The sequence below is a fragment of the Kogia breviceps genome, chromosome 3 (genome assembly GCF_026419965.1).
Source record: "Kogia breviceps isolate mKogBre1 chromosome 3, mKogBre1 haplotype 1, whole genome shotgun sequence".
NCBI classification, from domain to species: domain Eukaryota; kingdom Metazoa; phylum Chordata; class Mammalia; order Artiodactyla; family Physeteridae; genus Kogia; species Kogia breviceps.
The window spans coordinates 149,331,548-149,350,023 of record NC_081312.1 but is presented as its reverse complement, the minus strand read 5'-3'; the positions used below and the strand labels follow the sequence as shown (position 1 = coordinate 149,350,023).

General features: G+C 37.7%; 1 protein-coding gene across 6 annotated transcripts in view; it reads right to left on the bottom strand.

Annotated features, from left to right (window-relative positions):
* Positions 1–18,476, bottom strand: part of DMXL2 (Dmx like 2) — a 178,297-nt gene that overhangs the window by 44,046 nt on the left and 115,775 nt on the right. For all 6 annotated transcript variants that reach the window (XM_067029865.1, XM_067029868.1, XM_067029866.1 and 3 more), the window contains 4 exons: positions 17,056–17,166; positions 6,351–6,520; positions 1,148–1,245; positions 540–705 (listed from right to left, as the gene is read on the bottom strand). In XM_067029865.1, coding sequence (XP_066885966.1) covers positions 540–705; positions 1,148–1,245; positions 6,351–6,520; positions 17,056–17,166 — 545 coding nt within the window. The remainder of the gene's footprint in view (positions 1–539; positions 706–1,147; positions 1,246–6,350; positions 6,521–17,055; positions 17,167–18,476) is intronic.

Here is an 18,476-nt window from a genome sequence, read left to right as displayed (position 1 = left end):
TAAACAACAGAAATATTTGTAATTACTCTCTTAATCAGCTACCAAGATTCTGTATCAAAAAATGCGAAGTTTTACCTCTTCCCATTCACCTTCCAATATCTAAGACTACATTTCAAAACAGTATAAATTGCAATCTCAGTTCCTTATCTATGAAATGCATTTAGAAGAAAAAGAACTTAAAATATCTGCCTGTCTACACAAAGTAAGGAGATTGTGACCTATACATACTTAAATAGTTCAGAATCACAAGATGGTCAGGAAAAAGATATTCATAAACCATTTTTTCCATACACTTATACTTGAAATACATATACTTATCTTGAAATGCAATATTCTCTATTAAAATTTTTCATTTATGTTTCTACATGTATTTATTTATAATTCCATTATCACTGTGCTACTATTTAAGTTAGTAATCTCTGTAGTTATTCTCTACCCTCTATCCTTACAAACATATGACCAAACAGTACAGTCTCCTCCATGATCTTCCCAGGTTTTCAAGCTCTTAGGTATTTCATAGCATGTTTTCTTAGTTATACCTCAATGGCATCTTTCAATGAACCAGCTAACAAGAAAAAAGCAGCAGATTGTTCAAAGCGTTGTTTTCCAAGTAAAGAAAAAGCATTTTTCAAAGCGGCTTTACGCCATCTATCTTCATTAAAGTTGTGGCTGAAAAATGTTGTCATTTTTTCATCATGCTGTGACCTGGGAACCAGAGCACAAACGTCAGTGGCTAAACCAAATTTAAAATAGTTTTAATCCTTTACAGAATATATGAAAATAGAAAATGAAAACCTCAAACATCCATCTAAAAGAAGAACAATAACAACTTTAGTGGTAGGTATTTGTTATTAAGCTTCTCTTCATTTCTTCTAATAAGGAGAAAACTCAAAATACCTTATGTATACATGAATAGGAAGCAAGTGCACTCTTTACTTTCCAAAGTGCTTTAATCAACTTATTTTTTACAATATCCCACTCTTTAGGTTAAGTTCAAATGATATTCTGCCTATTTGTTTGGCAGATAAAGGAATCAAGGCACAAAAAAGGAAACTGATTTATCTAAGTACTTTCAAAAGCATTACATTTCTGAGTCACAGCACAATCTTCATTCCATTAAACCATATTAAGTGTTAAGGAAATTTACCTAAACAGACCCCACACTACTGCTTTCTTCTTCATTGAAAGGTAAAATAATGCAGCATCCAAGGCATCATTGTTCCTTTGAAAAGAAGCTTTGGCAACCTAAACAGTCAATAAAAAATTATACTGAATTAACTAGTTGATAAACAAATTACAACAATTAATGCTTCCCTACTACTTCCATGGCTGACAGAAACTATGCAGATGGCAAGAGCTGACTCTATTCCACAATCGCCAGTAGCTTATAATACATGCTCCTAGAAACAACCCTTTGTATACCAGTAATTACAATAAAAATAATAACAGCAACTAGTATTTACTGACTACTTACCATGTACTAGACACCTTTCACTTATCTTACTGAATCACCACGATCCAAGAGGTACTATTATTATCCCCATTTTACACATGAGGCGACTGAGACACAAAGAGGTTAACTGAATTGCCTAAGGTCACACAGTAAGTAAGGGGTGTAAAAGGGATTAGAACCCACTTAGTAATAAAACTAACATAGGACCCAATAAAGAATGCAGAATATTTGATAGGTGAGACCTTTTCTTTCCTTTTTTTTTTTTTCTGGCCGTGCTGCACAGCTTGCAGGAAGTTATTTCCCCAACCAGGGATCGAACCTGGGCCCCCAGCAGTGGAAGCACAGAGTCCTAACCATGGACCGCCAGGGAATTCCCAGTGAGACCTTTTCTTGAAAATTAGACATATTAAATTTCTTAATGTTTTGTAAAAGTTAAAATGCTGACTTCTATGGTACGTATATGTGATTTCACAATTTAAAGCTCTCTCAACTAATATTGATACAGACAACTGTAAACAAATATCAATTATACTCACGCACATGCATACACACACACTTTTAAAAATACAGACAAAAATAAATGTTTTAGTTTTTTTCTTTAAACATAATTTTCCAGTATTTTTCTTTTTTTAAAAAAATTTATTTATTTATTTTTGGCTGTGTTGGGTCTTTGTTTCTGTGCGAGGGCTCTCTCTAGTTGCGGCAAGCGGGGGCCACTCTTCATTGCAGTGCGCGGGCCTTTCACTGTCGTGGCCTCTCTTATTGTGGGGCACAGGCTCCAGACGCGCAGGCTCAGTAATTGTGGCTCACAGGCCTAGTAGCTCCGCGGCATGTGGGATCTTCCCAGACCAGGGCTCGAACCTGTGTCTCCTGCATTGGCAGGCGGATTCTTAACCACTGCGCCACCAGGGAAGCCCTTCAGTATTTTTCAATCAAATTCTGACAGTTCTGAAGCACTGACACATTCTTCTGGTGTGTAATTAAAATACAGGTGGTTGAAGCTCCATTATTTTGAAGGGCTTTCAAATTTCAGTTCTTAGAAATTCCATGAGAAAAAGCCTTAATGAATACATAATTCCCCTTATACCATAACTGATAACCTCCTTTGAGCCATATGACCAAAGTTGCTGAATTTATAAAGAACCAATCAACTCAATGTAAGTTTAAAAATTATTAAGCCAGTAACATTGCTGTACACAATCGTACAGTTTTTAATACAGTACCATACAGACCACATATTTCTCAAAGATACTGATATAACCTCTGCAAATAACTAAGTTGAGAGGCATAACGATAAAAAACAATGGATGTTTTATTAATGAACACTGACTGATGGTAGAGCAGGAAGCTACCAAGGCATGGTAAAGAGCGGGAAAGACACCTAAAATCACATCACAAAAATGCTTTTATTCCTCTTCCCCTTTTTCAGTATTTTCTCTGCCTTCAATCATTTAACTTAGTACTTCAATGTTTAATAATTATTACAAGAATTTTTATTCATCTTCAGCTAATGAGTTTTTACACTGGCCAAAAAGTTCCTTTGGTTTTTAAGTAAAAATAAAATACACATTTTTCATTTTCACCAAGAACTTTATTGAACAACGTATTCACCATTTTGTTCCACTACCTTCTGCCAGTTTTCAAGCAACTTCATAATTCCACCTTCCCAAAACTTTTTATCTTTTTGAGCAAAGAACTGTTCCAGGTGCCTTTTAGAATGGAAATTTTTTCCATTAAGAGAAACTTTGTAAAGACCAAACTACATGGAAATCCGAAGGTGCAATGTCTGATGAATATGGCAGATGAAACTTCCCAGCCAAGCTGTAACAGTTTTTGCCTGGTCATCAAAGAAACATGTGGTCTTACGTTATCCTGATGGAAGATTATGTGTTTTCTGTTGACTAATTCCAGATGCTTCTTGTCAAGTGCTGCTTTCAGTTGGTCTAATGGGAGCAGTACTTGTTAGGATTAATCGTTTGGTTTTCCAGAAGGAGCTCATCATAGAGGACTCCCTTCCAATCCCACCATATACATAACATCACCTTCCTTGGATGAAGACCGCCTTTGGTGTGGTTGGTGGTGGTTCATTTCGCTTGCCCCATGATCTCCATTCCACATTATTGCACAGTATCTACTTTTCATTACCCATCACAATCTGTTTTAGAAACGGAATATTTTTGGTACCTTTCAGTAGAGAATCACATGAGGAAATACGGTCAGGACGGTTTTTTTTGCTTAACTTAGTGGAACCCCAACATCAAAGCGATTAACATAACCAAGCTGGTGCAAATGATTTTCAACGCTTGATTTGGACATTTTGAGAATGCCGGCTATCTCCGGCGTGGTATAACGTTGACTGTTTTCAGTTAATGTCTCGATTTGATCCCTATCAACTTCAATTGGTCTACCCGACGGTGGAGAATCGTCCAGCTTCTCGAGAAGTCTCCAGCACAAAACTTCACAAACCACTTTTGAACAGGTTTGATCAGTCACTGCGCCTTCTCCATACACTGCACAAATCTTCTTTTGTGTTTCAGTTGTGTTTTTACCTTTCTTGAAATAATAAAGCATAATATGCTGAAAGTGTTGCTTTTTTCCTTTTATCTTCAATATTAAAATGGCTACACAAAAATTCACCAATTTTGATAAGCTTTATTTTAAATGCGTGCTGATATGACAGCTGTCACAATACAATCTAAAAATTTGTTTCAAATGAAGTTGAAGATGACTAAGTGCGACTAGAGCCATCCTACAGAAAAAAACGAATGAACCTTTTGGCCAACCCAATATAACATATATTTCAAGGAAAAAAATTTTACATATCCTTTTGATTTAATTTTAAGAGATAAATTACTTGTGGAAATAAATCATATGTATATATCAGAAATACTCAATTATAATGACACAACACACTGATGACAAGAAACTGAAGAGACTTTGTAGGCAACATCTGAACATTTCAGATAAAATATGTCCTCCTCTTTTTCCATTGCTTTGGGATATGAAAAAAATTTAATGGGGACTTCCTGGTGGTCCAGTGGTTAGGACTTGGTGCTTTCACTGCTGAAGGCAAAGGTTCAATTCCTGGTCTGGGAACTAACTTAAGATCCCACAAGCCGTGTGGCGTGGCCAAAAAAAAAAAAAAAAAAAAATTAACGTAGATATTGTGTAATTTAAATGTTATAACTATTAATTTCCCTATACATCAGAAACTACATCTCTTGGTTGGTCTGAGAACAAATTCCTTCTTACATCTGCCTATTTTGAGAAGAGAAATATTTATACCTTATTGGCAGCCTTACATGTAGCAGGAAAATGACACTTTTACACTTACATTTCAAACTGTGATGTGAGGACCATGAACACCAGAAATACAGGATGCTAATTCAGATGAAGATGCCACAGCCCTACCACCTCCAACCTACTAAATGAAAACTTCTGAGAGTGGAAGTGAGGGATGTGTGTTTCAAACAAGTTTGCCAGGTGATTCTTCAAACACTAAAATTTAGAAACTACTACTGTAGAGGAATAAATTCCTCTTGGGAGAAATGAATTCATACTCCACAAATGTAGTACCATTAATTGTACTTCTTAGAATTTCAATGGACTCCTAAAAGTAAACAAAACAATGACAATCCCACTCTCCTAATCATGACAGAGTAGAAAGGGCACAGACTAAATTTAACACTTTTAAATGATGGGAGTTTGGGCTGGTTACCCAACCTCTCTGAGTCGTAGTTCTATCAGGTGGAAAATCGAGATGGTAACATGCAGCTGACAAAAAGATTGTATGAAATAATTTATGAAAAGCAACTAGATCCAAACCTGGTACACAAAAGATGCTCAATAACGGTTAGTTCCTGCAACACTGAAAGCATTTTCAGCTTCTACTAAAAAATTTTTAACAATTTTTTTCTACTAGAAAACTGATTCCAAAAACCCATTTTAAAATTTATAGCATGAGGAGACTTCCCTGTTGGCGCAGTGGTTAAGAATCCGCCTGCCAATGTAGGGGACACAGGTTCAATCCCTTGTCCAGGAAAATCCCACATGCTGCAGAGCAACTAAGCCCATGCGCCACAACTACTGAGCCCACATGCCACAACTATTGAAGCCCTAGCGCCTAGAGCCCATGCTCTGCAACAAGAGAAGCCGCTGCAATGAGAAGCCCACGCACCACAACAAAGAGTAGCCCTTGCTTGCCGCAGCTGGAGAAAGCCCGCACACAGCAACAAAGACCCAACATGGGAAAAAAAATTAATTAAGTTAAAAAAAGAAATTTATAGTATGTGTCATTTGCTGCCATAGATATGTTCTTCAAGTGCACACAAATCAAAAATTTTTGAATGGTATTTTAAATGTGCACAGGAAGTTTGGTGTTTATTAACCTAGCCATGCAGAGAATCTTTTATATAAAAAGAATGATTTGGGACTTCCCTGGTGGTCCAGAAGTTAAGAATCCACGTTTCTGTGCTTCCACTGCAGGGGGTGCGGGTTTCATCTTGGTTGGGGAACTATGATCCCACAAGCCATGCAGTGCAGCATGCATAAATAAATAAATGAATGAATAAATAGAACTTTTTTTTCTATGTAATGTATGTAACTGACATACAGTTTGTATTTTCTTAAACTAGAACGCACCTCAACTGATAGCAGAAAATATTTCTGTTCCATAAATATTATATACTTAGTATATATGGCAAAAGACAATTGATACACTGTTTGGACATTTTATAAAGGTCAAGTTTTAGTTTTAAAGGTCCAAATATTTTTATTTAAGAAGTTCTCAAGATCTCAAGATGTACATACTAATCCCTCACCACAGGTTTTCTGGAAGATAATATCTTTTATGCTTTAGGAAAAGACTTAACTTCAAAATCCAATGAAGTAAAGTTACCTTTTCAATGCATCTTCGAAGAGTGTTAATATTCCTGACCCACCAACCTATTCCCATAGCTCTTAACTCAGACCACTGAGGGTCCCCTCTCTGAATTGCCGGAATCATATTAATCAGCTCTTCCTCAGCCTCAGAATGAAAAGCCCAGGCAAAATGGCAAGTAGACACACCTAAATTAGAAATACAAAATAATAAGTTTCAGAACTAAATCAAAACAAAAAACAAAACCAATTTTTTACATAATCATGTATTTATTCATTCTGGAAAGAATTTTCAAGCTGAAAAAAATTATCAAAAGATTTCATCATTCAGGATTTTACAGTATAAGCTTCCACATACAACATCACTGAGAGGATACACAAAATCAAAATCTTTCTGAAATGTATTCGCTGCAAGAATAGAGACCCTGGGACTGGAGAGAAGATGGTGGAAGAGCAAGACATGGAGATCACCTTCCTTCCCACAAATACATCTGAAATACATCTACACGTGGAACTTTTCCTATAGAACACCCACTGAACGCTGGCAGAAGACCTCAGACCTCCCAAAAGGCAAGAAACTCCCCAAGTACCTGGGTAGGGCAAAAGAAAAAAGAAAAAAACAGAGACTAAAGAATATGGACGGGACCTGCACCAGTGGGAGGGAGCTGTGAAGAAGGAAAGGTTTCCACACAGTAGAAGCCCCTTTGCGTCCGGCAACTGCAGGTGGCAGAGGGGGGAATCTTCGGAGCCACGGAGGAGAGCGCACTAACAGGGTGCAGAGGGCAAAGCGGAGAGATTCCCGCACAGAGGATCGGGGCCGACCAGCACTCACCAGCCCAAGAGGCTTGTCTGCTCACTCGCCAGGGCGGGAGGGGGCTGGGAGCTGAGGCTCAGGCTTTGGGCGGATCCCAGGGAGAGGACTGGGGTTGGCTGCGTGAACACAGCCTGAAGGGGGCTAGTGCACCACGGCTAGCCGGGAGGGAGTCCGGGAGAAGTCTGGACCTGCCGAAGAGGCAAGAGACTTTTTCTTCCCTCTTTGCTTCCTGGTGCGCGAAGAGACGGGATTAAGAGCACTGCTTAAAGTAGCTCCAGAAACGGGCCCAAGCTGCAGCTATCAGCGCGGACACCAGAGACAGGCATGAGACGCTAAGGCTGCTGCTGCAGCCACCAAGAAGCCTGTGTGCGAGCACAGGTCACTCTCCAGACCCTCCCTCCTGGGAGCCTGTGCAGCCTGCCACTGCCAGGGTCCCGTGTTCCAGGGACAACTTCCCCAGGAGAACGCACAGCGCGCCTCAGGCTGGTGCAACGTCACGCCGGCCTCTGTGCTGCAGACTCGCCCCACATCCGTACCCCTCCCTCCCCACGGCCTGAGTTAGCCAGAGCCCCGGAATCAGCTGCTCCTTTAACCCCATACTGTCTGAGCGAAGAGCAGACACCCTGAGGGGACTTACACACAGAGGCGGGGCCAAATCCAAAGCTGAACCCCTGGAGCTGTTCGAACAAAGAAGAGAAAGGGAAATCTCTCCCAGGAGCCTCAGGAGTAGCGGATTAAAGCTCCACAATCAACTTGATATACCCTGCATCTGTAGAATACCTGAATAGACAACGAATCATCCCAAATTGAGGAGGTGGACTTTGGGAGCAAGACATATTATTTTTTTTGCCTTTTTCTCTTTTTGTGTGTACGTGTATGCTTCTGTGTGAGATTTTGTATAGCTTTGCTTTCACCATTTGTCCTAGCGTTCTGACCGTCCCATTTTTGTTTTTTTTTTTTTTTACTTAAAAAAATTTTTCTTCGTAATAATTATTTTTTATTTTAATTATTTTATTTTATTTTATCCTACTTTATTTTATCCTCTTTCTTTCTCTCTCCCTCTCTCTTTCTTTCTTCCTTCCTTCCCTCCTTCCTTCCTTCCTATTTTTTCTCCATTTTATTCTGAGCCGTGTGGATTAAAGGCTCTTGGTGCTCCAGCCAGGTGTCAGGGCTGTGTCTCTGAGGTGGGAGAAACAACTTCAGGACACTGGTCTACAAGAGATCTCCCAGCTCCACGTAATATCAGATGGTGAAAATCTCCCAGAGATATAATTCTCAGCACCAAGACCCAGCTTCACTCAATGACCAGCAAGCTACAGTGCTGGACACCCTATGCCAAACAACTAGCAACACAGGAACACAGCCTCATCCATTAGCAGAGAGGCTGCCTAAAATCATAATAAGGCTACAGACACCCCAAAACACACCACCAGATGTGGACCTGCCCACCAGAAAGACAAGATCCAGCCTCATCCACCAGAACACAGGCACTAGTCCCCTCAACCAGGAAACCTACTCAACCCACTGAACCAAACTTGGCCACTGAGGACAGACACCAAAAAACAACAGGCACTATGAACCTGCAGCCTGTGAAAAGGAGACCCCAAACACAGTAAGATAAGCAAAATGAAAAGACATAAAAACACACAGCAGATGAAGGAGCAAGGTAAAAACCCACCAGACCTAACAAATGAAGAGGAAATAGGCAGTCTACCTGAAAAAGAATTCAGAATAATGATAGTAACTATGATCCAAAATCTTGGAAATAGAATAGACAAAATGCAAGAAACATTTAACAAGGACCTAGAAGAACTAAAGAGGAAGCAAGCAATGATGAACAACATAATAAATGAAATTAAAAATACTCTAGATGGAATCAATAGCAGAATAACTGAGGCAGAAGAACGGATAAGTGACCTGGAAGATAAAATAGTGGAAATAACTACCGCAGAGCAGAATAAAGAAAAAAGAATGAAAAGAATTGAGGACAGTCTCAGGGACCTCTGGCACAACATTAAATGCACCAACATTCGAATTATAGGGGTCCCAGAAGAAGAAGAGAAAAAGAAAGGGACTGAGAAAATATTTGAAGAGATTATAGTTGAAAACTTCCCTAATATGGGAAAGGAAATAGTCAATCAAGTCCAGGAAGCACAGAGAGTCCCATACAGGATAAATCCAAGGAGAAACATGCCAAGACACATATTAATCAAACTATCAAAAATTAAGTACAAAGAAAACATATTAAAAGCAGCAATGGAAAAACAACAAATAACACACAAGGGAATCCCCATAAGGTTAACAGCTGACCTTTCAGCAGAAACTTTGCAAGCCAGAATGGAGTGGCAGGACATATTTAAAGTGATGAAGGAGAAAAACCTACAAACAAGATTACTCTACCCAGCAAGGATCTCATTCAGATTTGATGGAGAAATTAAAACCTTCACAGACAAGCAAAATCTGAGAGAGTTCAGCACCACCAAACCAGCTTTACAACAAATGCTAAAGGAACTTCTCTAGGCAAGAAACACCAGAGAAGGAAAAGACCTACAAGAACAAACCCTAAACAATTAAGTAAATGGTAATAGGAACATACATATCGATAATTACCTTAAATGTAAATGGATTAAATGCTCCCACCAAAAGACACAGACTGGCTGAATGGATACAAAAACAAGACCCATATATATGCTGTCTACAAGAGACCCACTTCACACCTAGGGACACATACAGACTGAAAGTGAGGGGATGGAAAAAGATATTCCATGCAAATGATATCAGAAGAAAGCTGGAGTAGCAATTCTCATATCAGACAAAATAGACTTTAAAATAAAGTCTATTACAAGAGACAAAGAAGGACACTACATAATGATCAAGGGATCGATCCATGAAAAAGATATAACAATTGTAAATATTTATGCACCCAACATAGGAGCACCTCAATACATAAGGCAAATACTAACAGCCATAAAAGGGGAAATCGACAGTAACACAATCATAGTAGGGGACTTTAACACCCCATTTTCACCAATGGGCAGATCATCCAAAATGAAAATAAGGAAACACAAGTTTTAAATGATACATTAAACAAGATGAACTTAAATGATATTTACAGGACATTCCATCCAAAAACAACAGAATACACATTTTTCTCAAGTGCTCATGGAACATTCTCCAGGGTAGATAATATCCTGTGTCACAAATCTAGCCTTGGTAAAATTAATAAAATTGAAATCATATCAAGTATCTTTTCCGACCACAATGCTATGAGACTAGATATCAATCACAGGAAAAGATCTGTAAAAAACACAAACACATGGAGGCTAAACAATACACTACTTAATAACGAAGTGATCACTGAAGAAATCAAAGAGGAAATCAAAAAATACCTAGACACAAATGACAATGGAGACACGATGACCCTAAACCTATGGGATGCAGCAAAAGTAGTTCTAAGAGGGAAGTTTATAGCAATACAATCATACCTTAAGAAACAGAAAACATCTCGAATAAACAACCTAACCTTGCACCTAAAGCAATTAGAGAAAGAAGAACAAAAAACCCCCAAAGTTAGCAGAAGGAAAGAAATCATAAAGATCAGATCAGAAATAAATGAAAAAGAAATGAAGGAAACAATAGCAAAGATCAGTAAAAGTAAAAGCTGGTTCTTTGAGAAGATAAACAAAATTGATAAACCATTAGCCAGACTCATCAAGAAAAAAAGGGAGGGCTTCCCTGGTGACGCAGTGGTTGAGAGTCCGCCTGCCGATGAAGGGGACACGGGTTCGTGCCCCGGTCTGGGAAGATCCCACGTGCCGCGGAGCGGCTGGGCCCGTGAGCCATGGCCGCTGAGCCTGCGCGTCTGGAGCCTGTGCTCCGCAATGGGAGAGGCCACAACAGTGAGAGGCCCGCGTATCACAAAAAAAAAAAAAAAAAAAAAAAAAAGAAAAAAAGGGAGAAGACTCAGATCAATAGAATTAGAAATGAAAAAGGAGAAGTAACAACACTGTAGAAATACAAAAGATTATTAGAGATTACTACAAGCAACTCTATGCCAATAAAATGGACAACCTGGAAGAAATGGACAAATTCTTAGAAATGCACAAGCTTCCGAGACTGAACCAGGAAGAAATAGAAAATATGAACAGACCAATCACAAGCACTGAAATTGAAACTGTGATTTAAAATCTTCCAACAAACAAAAGCCCAGGACCAGATGGCTTCACAGGCGAATTCTATCAAACATTTAGAGAAGAGCTAACACCTATCCTTCTCAAACTTTTTCAAATCATAGCAGAGGGAGGAACACTCCCAAACTAACTCTACAAGGCCACAATCACCATGATACCAAAAACAGACAAAGATGTCACAAAGAAAGAAAACTACAGACCAATTTCACTGATGAACATAGATGCAAAATTCCTCAACAAAATACTAGCAAACAGAATCCAACAGCACATTAAAAGGATCATACACCATGATCAAATGGGGTTTATCCCAGGAATGCAAGGGTTCTTCAGTTCACGCAAGTCAATCAATGTGATATACCATATCAACCAACTGAAGGAGAAAAACCAGATGATCATCTCAATAGATGCAGAGAAAGCTTTTGACAAAATTCAACACCCATTTATGATTAAAAAAAAACCTGGAGAAAGTAGGCATAGAGGGAACTTTCCTCAACATAATAAAGGCCATATATGACAAACCCACAGCCAACATCGTCCTCAATGGTGAAAAACTGAAACCATTTCCACTAAGATCAGGAACAAGACAAGGTTGCCCATTCTCACCACTCTTATTCAACATAGTTTTGGAACTTCTAGCCACAGCAATCAGAGAAGAAAAAGAAATAAAAGGAATCCAAATCGGAAAAGAAGAAGCAACGTTGTCACTGTTTGCAGATGACATGATACTATACATAGAGAATCCTAAAGATGCTACCAGATAACTACTAGAGCTAATCAATGAATTTGGTAAAGTAGCAGGATACAAAATTAATGCACAGAAATCTCTTGCATTCCTATACACTAATGATGAAAAATCTGAGAGTGAAATTAAGAAAACACTCCCATTTACCACTGCAACAAAAAGAATAAAATATCTAGGAATAAACCTACCTAAGGAGACAAAAGACCTGTATGCAGAAAACTAAAAGACACTGATGAAAGAAATTAAAGATGATACAAATAGATGGAGAGATATACCATGTTCTTGGATTGGAAGAATCAATATTGTGAAAATGATTATACTACCCAAAGCAATCTACAGATTCAATGCAATCCCTATCAAACTGCCACTGGAATTTTTCACAGAACTAGAACAAAAAATTTCACAATTTGTATGGAAACACAAAAGACCCCGAATAGCCAAAACAATCCTGAGAACGAAAAATGGAGCTGGAGGAATCAGGCTCCCTGACTTCAGACTATATTACAAAGCTACAGTAATCAAGACAGTATGGACTGGCACAAAAACAGAAATATAGATCAATGGAACAGGACAGAAAGCCCAGAGATAAACCCATGCACATATGGTCACCTTATCTTTGATAAAGGAGGCAAGAATATACAGTGGAGAAAAGACAGCCTCTTCAATAAGTGGTGCTGGGAAAACTGGACAGGTACATGTAAAAGTATGAGATTAGAACACTCCCTAACACCATACACAAAAATAAGCTCAAAATGGATTAAAGACCTAAATGTAAGGCCGGACACTATCAAACTCTTAGAGGAAAACATAGGCAGAACACTCTATGACATAAATAACAGCAAGATCCTTTTTGACCCACCTCCTAGAGAAATGGAAATAAAAACAAAAATAAACAAATGGGACCTAATGAAACTTAAAAGCTTTTGCACAGCAAAGGATACCATAAACAAGACCAAAAGACAACCCTCAGAATGGGAGAAAATAGTTGCAAATGAACCAACTGACAAAGGATTAACATCCAAAATTTATAAGCAACTCATGCAGCTCAATAACAAAAAAACAAACAACCCAATCCAAAAATGGGCAGAAGACCTAAATAGACATTTCTCCAAAGAAGATATACAGATTGCCAACAAACACATGAAAGGATGCTCAACATCATTAATCATTAGAGAAATGCAAATCAAAACTACAGTGAGGTATCATCTCACACCGGTCAGAATGGCCATCATCAAAAAATCTAGAAACAATAAATGCTGGAGAGGGTGTAGAGAAAAGGGAACCCTCTTGCCCTGTTGGCGGGAATGTAAATTGATACAGCCACTATGGAGAACAGTATGGAGGGTCCTTAAAAAACTACAAATAGAACTACTATACAACCCAGCAATCCCACTACTGGGCATATACCCTGAGAAAACCATAATTCAAAAAGAGTCATGTATGAAAATGTTCATTGCAGCTCTATTTACAATAACCAGGTCATGGAAGCAACCTAAGTGTCCATCAACAGATGAATGGATAAAGAAGATGTGGCACATATATACAATGGAATATTACTCAGCCATAAAAAGAAACAAAACTGAGTTATTTGTAGTGAGGTGGATGGACCTGGAGTCTGTCATACAGAGTGAAGTACGTCAGAAAGAGAAAAAAAAATACCGTATGGTAACACATATATATGGAAACTAGAGAACAAAATGTCATGAAGAGCCATGGGGTAGGACAGGAATAAAACACAGATCTACTAGAGCATGGCCTAGTAGAGGAGGGAGAAGGGTAAGCTGTGATGAAGTGAGAGAGTGGCATGGACATACATACACTACCAAACGTAGGGTGGGTAGCTAGTGGGAAACAGACGCATAGCACAGGGAGATCAGTTTGGTGGTTTGTGACCACCTAGAGGGGTGGGATAGGGAGGGCGGGAGGCAGGGAGACGCAAGAGGGAAGAGATATGGGAACATATGTATATGTATAACTGATTCGCTTTGTTGTAAAGCAGAAACTAACACACCATTGTAAAGCAATTATACTCCAATAAAGATGTTAAGGAAAAAAAAATGTAACATGTGACATAATAGAGGTGGTAACTATCCCTACAATAGCAATCCTCTTGCAATATATAAATGGATCAAATCAACATGTATACTTTAAATTTACACAATATTATGTAACAAATATATTTCCATTAAAAAAATAAATCCTTCAGAATTAAAAAAAAAAGAATAGGGACACTAAAACTTAATCGCTGGAAAGAAAGATATTTGAATATCGAGCCATTCATATGTACAACATACACACATCAAACTGATCAAGAGTAAAAGCTTTGGTCAAGTCAAAATATGTTGGTCCCTGTACGTGGATGTTGTTTCACAGTACCACTTGCTTGCAGACTATATCCTTCAGTACTGGATATGGAAAACTGCCCCATTCATCCCTCCGGCCAAGGAGCTACACATCACTTCAAAGCAAGCTTTAAATTTGATGAGAGTTCTGGGGAAGAAGAGTCAGGAGGCACATTCCTCTGCCTTTGGTGCCTCAGTTAAAAAGAGTTTAAAGCGGCCTAATTATTGATGGCATATGGCAAACACTTTTATGCCCTGGTAAAAGACTGACAGGGATCTAGGTTGTATTTAGAGGCAACAAATAGGGTTTAGTGACACCCTCAGTGAGTTTGTCAACAGTTGAACAACTGATAACACTTTACTCCACTTAGAGCAGGTGAAGAAGAAACATGGAGAAGTGAACCAAGGAGTGATGTTAGATAGTGGGAATGCCGCTGGGAAGAACCCCAAGGATCCCAGGAAAGAAGCCAGGCTAGTCGAACCAGCCATCTATTAGAATCCCTTTGGAAACAAAGAAGTGCCTGAGGTCAATGACGGTCTGATAGTCACATTACAACACAGGACTCCCAATGCTGTAAGGCTATCAGTATTACCAAATATAATTTTTTTCATTAACAACTACTATATAGATTTCCCATATAGTTTAAAGCTTTTCTAACGATTACTGCTTCCCAGCAGTTCCTTTGGAAAGTATTAAAAAAACTATCAGGACCATTTTAAATAATAATCCTAAGTCTTTTAAATTCCTCATTGCTAACATTTATATACTGTGTTTGAAATCATATCACAAAATCAATGCAACAAGCCTTAACTGTCACTATAAATTTAGTGGGAAAATGGACAAAACTTAAAAACATCAATTTGTATTTTTTCAGAACCTAAAAAGCAGATCAATTCTCTCACTATTTAAATTTGTTTGATTCAAGAAATAATCACTGAATGAAATAACTATAAAAAAAACTGACACTTTGCTTTAGAAATTGCTATTATAAGGCAATGCAAAATGCACACTTTTGCTGATATAAAAATTTCAATATAAAGTATATTCTACACTCTTAAATGAAATTTGACTGATTACATTTTTGGTATGACTAAAAGGAAACAAAAATACACACAGGCATGTCAGAGGAATTTGGTTCAGAAAGAAGATTAAGAGAGCAGTAACTCTATTTGGAAATCAAACTACTAGAAGTGAAAAAAGGTATTAGGAAGAAAAAAAAAGGGGCACCAGCAGGCACTTATTTTTATTTGCCTACCAATGGCAGGCTATTCTTTGCAATATATCTCTGTTCTTCTTAGCTTGTCTACTAGCTACTTAAGTTTTTCCCCGGACCATCACCTACAATAGCAGTCACTTTTCTCATCTCCAGTGTTTTAACTGTATCAAAGGGAAAATGGAATTTGACAAAGCTTTAGAAATTTGAGGTGTTTTAGGTCTCCCTAGTCAATGTACACAATTGTCATTAAGTGATTTAGTACCATATGACCATCCTTTAAAACTAAAATTTTAAATTTTAAAATTAAAATTTGAGATACCATTTTTAAACCTATTCCAAATGGCATAGACTGTTTTAAATGATAATATCAAGTGTTGCAACGAGTTGAGTTTTAGCATCATCAAACACTGGTTTGGGGAATGTAAATGAGCATGGTCTTTCTGAAAGTCACAATATTTATCAAGAGTTAAGAATTTTCAAGCCCTTTGATTCAGTAATTTCACTACTAGAAAACAAACATGAGGAAGTAATCAGATATATACATAAATATTTATATGCAAGGTTATAAAGTCATTCATTAACAGTGATAATTCAAATAGGAAAAAAACAGCAAATTTTGTATTTTTAGAAAAAAATAAAGGACTATATAGATGAATTATAAATATGACAGACAGATAAATATGACATATGTTTAGAATCATATTTTCAAAGAACATTTATTGAGGGTAAAGGGTAAGTACTGTGAGTAAGAGTAACAAACTAAAGCATATTTTATGGGGCTGTATCCAGGATGCTGGTTTCAAAAGGAACACAGCCCTCAGCACTGGAATTCTCTATTAACAAACAGCCCCATATCTCGGCAGGTCACTTTAAACCCTATAGTTTTGATTTTTTAATCTATTAAGTTAGGGGGATGATATAAACCTATATATCGCAAATCAGGGTATGTGGCAATGTGCTAGAAGTATACAAATCTACTGGATTACTATACGGCAGATATTCACGAAACATCAGCTTTACTTGTAAGTAAATAACTTAGAACATAATGCTTATATTAAAATAAACACAAATAATAATGCATAGGACAAAATTTACATAATTTTTAAAGAAAAGGTATCAGGCGTCATAGAAATTCAGGGCCACTTTAGGTTACAACCTCAGGCATACCAAGTTTACTTAAACTACTATGACTTTAGTGACTGAAGTCTGAGAAACTGAGACAGATGAGCAAAAGTCACAGAATACAGCTGAAAAATAACATAGAAAAAAGGTAAGTGGGTACCTTATCTTCCTGTGACAGGAAGATCTTAAGGCTAGTGATAGGTATGCACATGTTGACTTATTAATGCTTAGACACAAATATGAATACACTAACCACTTCAGTACGAAATAAGAGTTGAACGAAGGTTCAAACAATACCTTGATGAAGTAGCTGTACTCGGTATAAAGGAGGCAGCGATGTCAAAAGGCAAGTGTGCAAGCGCATAGCTAGTAAGTACCGCAAACCACACTCATCTAATGTGTCTCCTCCTGCAAAGAGGAAATACGTTTAAGGAAAAAGGACTGCAACAAATCACAAACCAGTAAAAAGTTAGAAAATAAACATTAAATTTAATGATAATAATTTACACACAATATATATTTTTTTGAGTGTATTCCTTTCTGAACACTTCAATATCTTTATTTATACAGCTTTACAAAAAGCATATGCATATGATAAAACTGCCAAATGAAAAATAATTGGGAAAAATGTAAGTACCTATTAGTACAGGTAATAATAGTACTTAGAGCTACTCATAATAAATGAAAAGGAAAGAAATCTTGAAATCCAATAAAAAATATATTAGCTATAGCAAGTCAGGTATAATTTTTTAAAATATTTCCTGTGCAAATTCAGATGAGATTTAAAAACAGGAATTACATAATAAAGTAAAATTATTTATTGTATGATTAAATAGGTAATATTTTCTAGGTTGGTTAGCTCCAATGAAATACAGAAGATTCATTATTCAAAGATTTCAAATTTGACTGCCCAGGCTAGTGTTACCAAGTTAAGGCTGAACTCTAACCTTGATTCTACAAATTTACTCTTATTCAAAAATTGAGCAGAGGTATGAAAGCGTGGCAAGTGTACTCAAAATTATAGCCACTGTTGGATAAAAGAAACAGAAAAATACTAACAGTGCCTAGCCTGGTAACTGCCACTTAGGAAGTACTCAAGACTATTGAATCAAATATTTTCTTGAAGAAAATAAAACGTTTTAAATTGTCAAAGTTCCACCTGTACTTCCCATCAGCTGTATTTGTTCATCCACTCACTCATGTATTCATTCAACAAAGTAAGCATCTGCTACATTGAAGGCACAGTTTAGGTACTGGGGGTTTGGCAGGGAATAAGGCAAAGTCCCCACTCTCAGGGTGCTTACAACTTAGGAGACAGAGACAAACAATAAAGAAGTAATGTGTCTAGTGGAAATTAATGCTATTGAGAGAAATAAAGCAGGACTGAGAGAAAGGGAGTGCTGGGTTAAGAGGGTTCTATTTGATATAATGAGGCCAGGGAAGAACTTTCCAATAAGATGACATTTCAGCAGAAATCTGAGGAGGTAAGGGAATGAGGCACGCCTAACTCTGGAAGACAAGTATTCTGTGCACAGGAAACAATATGCGCAAAGACTCTGAGACAGGAATGTGCCTGGTGTGTTTGTGGGACAGCAAGGAAAACAATGCAGTAGAATGGAAGCGAGCACAGATCACAAAGAGCCTTGTAGATCACTGAAGCATTTGGTTTTTTGCTCTAAAGTGAGATGGGAAGCCACAGTGTTTGTTGAGCAGAGGAG